A 9,609-nucleotide genomic window follows, 5' to 3' on the forward strand; every position below is an offset into this window, starting at 1 on the left:
CTTTCATGTGCTTGCCTCCCTGCCTCCCCTTTGCCTTGATTCCACATGTGAGAGAAAACATGGTGTTTGTCTTTGTGAGACTGAGTTATTACACTTACTATGTTGATCTACAGTTCAATCTATTTTCCAGCAAATGACAAAATGTTGTTTTTTATGGCTGAATAAAATTCCACTGTATATATGTACCACATTTTTAACCTATTTATACATTGATGGGCACTAAGGACAATTCAATAACTTGACAGTTGTGAATAGTACTAAAATAAACATGGACATGCAGGCATTTCTATTATATGCTGATTTTGATTCTTTTGGGTATACACTTAGAAGTGGCATAACTAGGTGCTATAGCTTTTTGAGGAACTTCCATACTGATTTCCACAGTGGCAAGGTTAATTCATATTCCAAATAACGGTGTACAAGGGGTCTTTTTTCTCCTGCATCTTCACCATCATTTTTTAGAAGATAGCCATTCTAATTGGGATGGATGGAATCTCAATGCAGACTTGATTTGCATTTCCCTGATGGCTAAAGATGTTGAACTTTCTCATGTATTTATTGACCATTTATATTTCTTTATTTGAAAGTACCTGCTTAGCTCATTTTTCCACTTATTGATTGGACTATTTGCTCTTTTGGCATATAATTTTTGCATTCTTTACCTATTCTAGATATTAATCATAAGTCAGCTCAATAGATGGTAAATATTTTCTCCCATTCTATAGGCTAACTCTTCACTCTGTTGATTGTTTCTTTCACTGAGTTTGCTTTGTTTGGGTTTTTTCAGTGCTGGGGATCAAACCCAGGGTGGTGGTATGCTAGGCAAGTGCTCTACTATTAAACTATATCCCCAGCCATTTTGTCACTCTTTTATTCCAATTTAGCACTAAAAACATGATTTCATGAAAGTCAAGAGAGGAAGCACCCCTAAATGAAGGAGCCTATCAACGTGGAAAATACTAGAGAGGATTCTAGTACTCTGGAGTTCTAAAAATTAGCATTTGTCTTGGCAATATCAGGTCATTAGCAAGAACAATATCTGTGTAATGTTAAGACAAAAGTAAATCTCAGTGAGATAAAAACTATTTGGGACATAAGGAAGAGAAAGTAAAACAAAGAGGTTACTCAAAAAGTGTGAAGCAGGAAACAGATAAGTTATATTTCTTAAAGAGTAAAGAGATATTTTGAAATGAGGAGATTTAAAAACCTCCCTGTAATGGGAGGAAATGAATCATCACACAAGGTTGAATTAATAATTGAGGAACTTGGAGTGAAAAGCTTTCTATTTGGTATGCTACAACTGGGACCAGAGCTGAATAGGTATACTCCAGAAATCACTTGTCTAACATTCAAAGAATACTTGAGTCTTATTCCCTCAGCAATGTTTAAAGCCTTTGACCCTGGAGGATACTTGTAATAGACTAATAAGGGCCCACAAGGCAGGACATCTGAACCAGGCATTTTAGGAATATAATCTATACTACATCTCCAAATTCCAAGGGTGACATACAAGGACATGGATATGTCTGGACAATAAGCTGAATATAAGTTATTGTAGCCAAGAAACTAGAAGCAGCCACAGAGGACATTGCCTGTCAGAAAGCCTCTTCATTGCCCCTCCTGAAGTAAGTAAACCAGCTAGTGACCTTCATGTCAAGAGGTGAGGGAATAGAACCCATATCCTATAATGTTGTCCTGACCACTGAGTTTGGTTACATGTTTTCTTAGTTTCCATAGTAAGCTTCCTTTTCTTAATTCTTCATCTTTAGTACTTTCCTTCTCTCAGCTCTTCATTTTTGTAAGGACTAAAATGTGTGATAAGGAAACAAGAGAGAAACGAAGTGGTGCTCTAAGTTCATCAGTGAATAAGTGATAAACCAAGGGACCTAGAGTAGCAAATTTTATATCCAGTTTTCCCAGGACAAAAAAAAACCTTAAATAAAAAATTATTTTATATCTGATAAAAGATGTGCAACATTGGAAAGTCAAGATGTATGCTATCATAATGGCATCATTTTATATTGATCAGGAATTTTCTATTGAGACATGAAACAAAAATTAAGGGATATCAATATTTATAAAGAAGGAAAGTATCATTTGCAAACAACTTTTTGTTCTACCTACCTAGAAAAATTTTTTTACAAAATAGTTATCAGGGAAGAAATTATAGAAATTAACAATAGCTTAGGAAAATGGGTGGAGTAGAAGACAAAACATACAATTGCAATATATAAAATAATAGAGTCATAAAGTAGTGATACATGCTTGCAGTTTCAGTGCTGGGGAAACTGAGGCAGGAGGATCTCCAGTTCAAGGGCAGTCTGGCTATGTAGTGAGATGCTGTCTCAAAAAATTCTGAAATAACAACAACAATAATATTAAACAAGGTATTTACTTTATAGCAATAATTAATTGTTAGAGCACAAAACAAAGCCCACAAAACATTTAAAAGGATCACAAGTTTATTAAAGTGGATGGATATAAGAATACACAACAAAAAGATCAATTCAATGTGTTGCCATATGCCAGAAAAATACATTCAAATGCGCAATCCAGAGAAATAATCATATTCACTAAAACATCTCAGAATGCTAATAATCACAGTAAGTACAGTACAAAAATTTGATGATATTTTTTAAATTTTTTAATAAAGGCAGAAAAGATCCATATTCCTGAATAAGAAGACCTATCAATCATTTTCTCAAAATTCATCTATAGGTTTACTACAATCTCAACCAAAACCATGCTATTTTACAACTCAACACAGAAATTCCAACATTAACCTAGAGAATAAATGTATGAAAGGGTTTCAAACTTAAGAAAGTAATAAAGGGAATATAGTATTGTTGTGTAAAAATTTGCAGATATTGACAAAAATTATCAGAAAGAAACAGAGGCAGCACATTCCCAGAAATGGAATTATTTATGTACATGTGTGCTCACTGTATGACAAAGGAGGCATAATCATCACTTGATGAGGGATTAATTATTTGAATTTATTGAATTATTTGAATCTATTTGTTTACATACCTCTCATTAATAGCAAAATTAAGTCCATGTTAATAAGTTGTATCACAAAACCAAAAGATCAACCATTAAAGATTCAAATTCAAAGGGAAATTAATTCTGGTCAAATTTTTGGGTAAACAATATTATTCTATAATTATTTCTTATTTGGGTAATTTTAAGAACTTGATGAAAGTTAAACAGATCCTCTTCCCAGAATAATGTGAATATAGACAAAATGTTTCCATATAAACTTAGGAAGTTCAAACAGTCTCGTGGAAGTTACCCATAAATTCTTGGTTTAAAAGCCCTATGTAAGCTTTAAAAATAGAAAGTACATTTAAAAAGAGTATAAATATGTTTTAAAAACAAAATGTGCATGTTCCCAAATGTATGGATATTTTGTAGCATGTACAAATCATCAAACAAAAATTAGGTAAAAGGTTGGGAAGCCATATGATGTTTAGTGTTCTTAAAAATATATTTATAAAGAGGTAAAGCACTTATAGTTTCTTAATGAATAGGGAAACTTACATATACTTTGTTAAGAAAAGGCACAGATGAAAAACGCTTTGTATGTAAAATGTCAGCTATTCAAGAAGATTGCAAGGAAAATGCTGAAAATTAAACATTTTTAAATGTTAAAGATCATTATCTTTAGCTTCTACAACTTTCATTTATACTTCATTTTGTTTTCTAAAAGTGCTATTGTTTTTTCTTTAACAATTTTATGGGTAATAGATACTTAGTTATAATCAATAAGTGGCATAGTAATTCATACTTCTCAGAGGTAGTGAAGAATAGAGTCTTGACCTTACACGTAATGCATAAAATGAAATAAAGGCAGAAATATGGAAAAGTTGACATTAATACCTGATTTTTTTTTGTGGTGCTGGGGATTGAACTCAGGACCTTCCACATACTGGGCAAGTACTGTACCACAGAGCTACATCCCCAGCCCAATAACTAAACATTTGACAAGATAAGATGGTATTCAAAAATAAAGGTAAAAAGGTGAATTCTCAGATATCCAAGTACCCCCAAAGCATAATGCCCAAGTACACTTTTGATACAATTATTTGAAAATCAACAATTGAAACATCAACAAAATAAAAAAATGAAAAGAATCAATTGTGATAGGGCCAAGAAATAGCCATGAAATGACTTTTAAAAGTCTAAATATGTGCAGAAAATGCCTACTATACTTCCAAACTATTCTATGCAAAAATCTGGAAGTGGTTCCTTACATCTTTTACTAATGAAAATGGTTGTTCAAAATTACAGCTTTATTTATTTATTTTTTGAAACATTTTATTATGAAAATTTTTTTAATATAGTAAATTACAAAGAATTTTAAGTAAACATTCCTATACTCACCATGAAGATTGTTCTTTTAACTTGGCTTTTTGCTTTATTTTTAACTGACACATGACAATTGTACATATTTATGAGATACAATGTAATGTTTCAATACATGTACATTTCTTGCAATGACCAAATCATGACAATCATATTTGACTATCACCTCAAATATCTATTATATCTCTGTGACAAGAATATTCAAAATACAATGTTCTAGCTATTTTTAAATGTACAGTGCATTACTAAGTTACCCACCCTATTGTGTAATAGGATACCAGAATTTATTCTTCCTATTCAATTCTAACTTTGTATTCATTAATCAACTTCAGCCTATTCCCATACCCTATGTACTGCCCCTCCCAGACTCTGGTAACAGCTATACTCCTCTCTATTTCTATGAAATCAACATCCTTAGATTCCACAAATGAATGAGATTATTTGGCCAAATGAATAATATCTGTCTGTGTTTGGCATATTTCCCTTAATATAATGTCCTCTGGGTTCATTTAACATTACTTTCATAATCAGAGGAGAAAATAAATGATATTCCTAAAGGATACTGACATATTGGTTATAATTTGACGGAGGGAGAACTGGTATTAAATGTAAAAGATTAAAGCTTTCACAGTAATTTAGTCACTTATTAGTGTTTCCAATGTATGATTCTTATCTAGACAATTCATTCAATCTGTTTTCTCTTATGAAAATAAAAAGACCGTTGTTGAGGATTAAATGAAATGGTTTGTAACAGAAACTATATGCCAATCACAAGGCACTGTTTAAAAGAAAAGCATGGTCACTGTTTTCAGTGTGGCTATGATTCTTCTTGGGCATCCTTAATAATGGAGAAAATACCTTTGCCCTCTAATTTTACCTTCTGAAATAGAATACATGTCTCCCATTTTGTGTCCATGCTCTTTATATTTTTTAAAATCCAAATAAAATTTCAGAGAGATAAATCTAATAGCTCTTCACTTTTATACTAAAATCTTTGTCTTAGAATCTATTTTCACCCTTCAGTCTATCTGAACTTTTCCAAGGGTATCAAGGACACTGAGGATGCATTATGTTAAAAAGGACCAAGTTATTGTGAGTGAGCTTTATTCTTCTACCCTCAGCCAAGCTAATCACAGCCTTATTCTATTTTCCCTTAATCTATAGGCAGATGCTGAGAACAAGAGATCTCATAATATGGATATCACCCTCAGTACTCCCAACAGCTCAGAGTTTCAAGTGTCTGAGTTCATCCTGATGGGGCTCCCAGGCATTCACAAGTGGCAGCACTGGCTCTCCTTGCCCATGGCTCTGCTCTACCTCTTAGCTCTTGGTGCTAATCTTCTTGTCTTAATCACAATCCACCATGAGTCTAGCCTTCACCAGCCCATGTATCAGTTTCTTAATATCCTGGCTGTAGTGGACATTGGCCTAGCTACTACCATCATGCCCAAGATACTGGCCATCCTGTGGTTTGATGCTAAGGCCATAAGCCTCCCTGAGTGTTTTGCTCAGATTTATGCCATCCACACTTTTATGTGCATGGAGTCAGGCATTTTCCTATGCATGGCAGTGGATAGATATGCAGCCATTTGTTATCCCCTTCAGTATCCTTCCATAGTTACTGAATCTTTTGTAATCAAAGCCACACTATCCATGGTGCTCAGAAATGGCCTGTTGACCATTCCAGTGCCTGTACTGGCTGCCCAGAGACAATACTGCTCCAGGCATGAAATTGACCACTGCCTGTGCTCTAACTTGGGGGTCACTAGTCTGGCCTGTGATGACATCACCATTAATAGGTTTTACCAGTTGGCTTTGGCCTGGCTTGTTGGGAGTGACATGGTTCTGGTCTTAGCTTCCTATGCTTTGATTATTCGCTCAGTGCTGAGGCTGAACTCTGCCGAAGCAACAGCTAAGGCCTTGAATACCTGCAGCTCCCACCTCATCCTCATTCTCTTTTTCTACACAGCTATTATTTTAGTATCTGTCACCCACCTGGCAGGAAGAAGGGTTCCTCTCATCCCTGTCCTCCTCAATGTGCTTCATATTGTCATTCCCCCATCCCTTAACCCTATGGTATATGCCCTTAGAACACAGGAGCTGAGAGCAGGCTTCCAGAGGGTTCTTAGCTTGGGTTAGTATGTGTATAGGAAGTGAGAAACTTTAAATAGCAGGTCATTAAATGCAGTATTTCAGCAAAAGCCCAAGCTATGGGATCAAACAGTCCTTGGTTAAAATTTCATCTTTTCCAATTGCTAGGAACATCAAATCAAATTAATACAGCTGTTTTTGAAAGCACATAGAATTGCAAGGCACTACTCTAAGTATTTTACAAAGATTAACTCTTAATTCCTGTAAAAATTCTATGAAGCTGCTATTTACACATCTTGAAGACATGGAAAATGAGTTGAGAAACTTTCCCAAAGTTGAATGGGAAGTTACAGAGTGAGATTTGAACCCAAGCAGTTAAGTCTCCAGAGTCTCTAGTCTTAACCCTTTCTTTCTATTCACCTTCATTACTAATTTTTAAAAGTGCAAATTAATATGATAAAACAGGGTGAAATTATATACAACTCCCTTTCTAATAAAATTCCATTTAAAACTTGGCAGCCATTTTCCTATTTAGTGATAAATACAATAGATTTATAAATCCTCTAGAAAGAATAATCCTAGAGGACCTTTGCAGTAAGAGTTTAATTGGAATTATTTTATCATTTCACAAACTCTTTACCAAATCATGATTTAATTGCCATAGATCCCTAAAAGGAATATCTCAAAAACTTTTTTTAAAAAAATGTTTGGCACTACTTGAACTTCTCTAATGAATTAAGAAAACCCTAATGAGGCCTTATATAGTTCACTGGCAGTATAAAGAACAACAAAGTTCTCTAAAGAAAAATTTTCCCTACAAGAGAAATGATATATTGGCAGAAAAGCAGAGAGAACAGAGAGAAAGGGAAGTTAGTAAAGTTTTTATTTATTTCAATTCCATAGTATGTATCAACAGGGTGGAATACTAGCTCAGGACCATGTGGATAAGGTTAGAAGACTTCCTGACTCAGAAACCCAAGTATGAGAACCTTAGGTTATTAAAACTTAAGCAGGTGAACCACCTTCCTTTTGATAGCATCAGCTAGATGGCACAGGCATTTTTCTACCTATGGATAAGGCAGAATTGGACCATATATTTTTGTCTCTGTTTTTAACAGTGATCCCACCTAGGAAGAACAGAATCATTAACATCTGAAAAAGAGTAGCACATAAATGGATGAATAAAATTACCCCTTTCTTTTTTGCTATGGTATTTAATTCTTGAAATCTGACATTTCAGAGAAAATAATGTCCCCCCCCACTGCAATACTGGAACATCTAATCTTGATGACTAAGAGATAGGATTTCTACTTTTCATAATGGTTAATACAACAATTTAGACACAACTTCTTACTGATAACAAACAAAGATGATGAGAACTATAAAATGGACATGAAGATAATGGAAAACTAAGAAATTAATAAAATGTATGAGGCTAAGACCCGATTGGGAAAGGAAACTTAAAGAGACGTCCCATTCATCTCTTACATGCAAAAAAAGCTTAAAAGTTGTCACTCACATTCTTCAAACAAGAAAAAGCTAACCAAACTGAAAACCAACTATTTTTCTTGGACACATCAGAAAACTGAGGTCACATTACTTATACACTGGAGTCAGAGAATTACCTTTTGTTAGATGGGTTATAACTCTAGCAGTCTTCCTTAAACAGTAGATCTCTTTCATAGAGAATGCTCTAGGCTTATTTCAAATATTCTTTCCCCTTTTCCTGCCAAACTCCTGAGGATTCATTTACTGGACCTTACTTGAGAATCTGTGGGGTTCCTGGCAATAAAGCGTGGGATCTCCCTAAGAGTGCCTCAAAGCATTTGTCATTCTCATGCTCACATACGTCATCCTCTAGTAATCTGTCAAAATTATATTTGAAATCTTCCTATCAGTCAATGGCTCCAGCAACTTGAGATATAAGTAGACAGATCTCAACTGTGATCTTCTATATTTACCTGTCTCTACATTTTGGGGTGACTTTTTGTCCTGTGACATCAATTTTTGATCAATCCAAGAAAAATCATTTATTTTCATTTTGCTGAGCTATTTTTTTTGTGGAACTGGGTTTGAAATCAGGGCTTCAAGCTTGCAAAGCAGGCACTCTTTCCCTTGAGCCACGCCTCCAGCCCAAATATAAATTTACTATTTTTGCTTTATTTATTTCTCTTTTTTTTTTTTTTGGTGGGACTGGGGTTTGAATTCAGGGCTTTGTGCTTGCAAAGCAGGTACTCTACCCCTTGAGCAATACCTCCAGTCCCTATTCCTTACTATAAAGGCAAGGAAGATAATTTCTATGCTCTTTAGTCAGAAGTACAAAATTAATATCCAGGAGTGCATACTTATATGAATTATTTAATAACTAAATAACAATAAACAAATTTCCCATTCAGAAAAATTCCAAATAATATATAGATACACTACCCTCAAGTTGGTGGAGCGTAAATCCTCAGTTCTGAAGTGCATAGGGACTTCTTTTCAAAGATTGTATTATGGAAAAGAGAAAAAGAATAACTTTATAAATGAGAAAAACTAATGATACATCAATAGTAATAAGTCATGTTCATAATATGTGTCCATGATATGAGATGATATGAGATGATGAGAATGGTACTTCACCTCTGTGCCCTTCCTCCAAAAACATATATAACCAGTACAATCATGACAAGAATGTCACACAAATTCCACTTGAAGGTAATTCCAAAAACAATGCCTAATAACTATTCCTCAAAACTGTCAAGTCATAAAAAAAAGAGAAAATCTGAAAAGCCATCATTGCCTAAAGGACCTCATGGAGACATGGCATCTAAATGCAATGAAATAAACAAACGGGGACCTGGAACCAAAAAAGGACATTAGGTAAACATTAAGGAAATTTGAATAGGGTATGAGCCTTACTTTAATAATAATTATCAATACTGGTTTATTATAGGTAACAAATGTACTGTGCTATATTAAGTTGTTAATAATGGTGGAATCGAGAGGGAGATATATGGAAACAGTGCACAATCTTCACAACTTTTTTCTAAAACTATTCTAAAATTAAAAGTTCATATTTTCACTTGCTACTATCTGTGATTCTCTTTTTCATTATTAGGGAGTGTGAAGTAGTTTTTCTTTGTGGCTCTGATTTGTATTTTACTGATGACT

The 9,609-nt window shown here is 34.1% G+C and overlaps 1 protein-coding gene across 1 annotated transcript; it reads left to right on the forward strand.

Annotated features, from left to right (window-relative positions):
• Positions 1-5,559: 5,559 nt before the first annotated feature.
• Positions 5,560-6,469, forward strand: Or56b4 (olfactory receptor family 56 subfamily B member 4). The gene is given in 2 exon segments (XM_020184834.2): positions 5,560-6,357; positions 6,359-6,469. Coding segments are annotated over 2 exon segments (909 nt in total).
• The last annotated feature ends 3,140 nt before the right edge of the window (positions 6,470-9,609 follow it).

Source organism: Castor canadensis, chromosome 1 (genome assembly GCF_047511655.1).
Source record: "Castor canadensis chromosome 1, mCasCan1.hap1v2, whole genome shotgun sequence".
Lineage (NCBI taxonomy): Eukaryota > Metazoa > Chordata > Mammalia > Rodentia > Castoridae > Castor > Castor canadensis.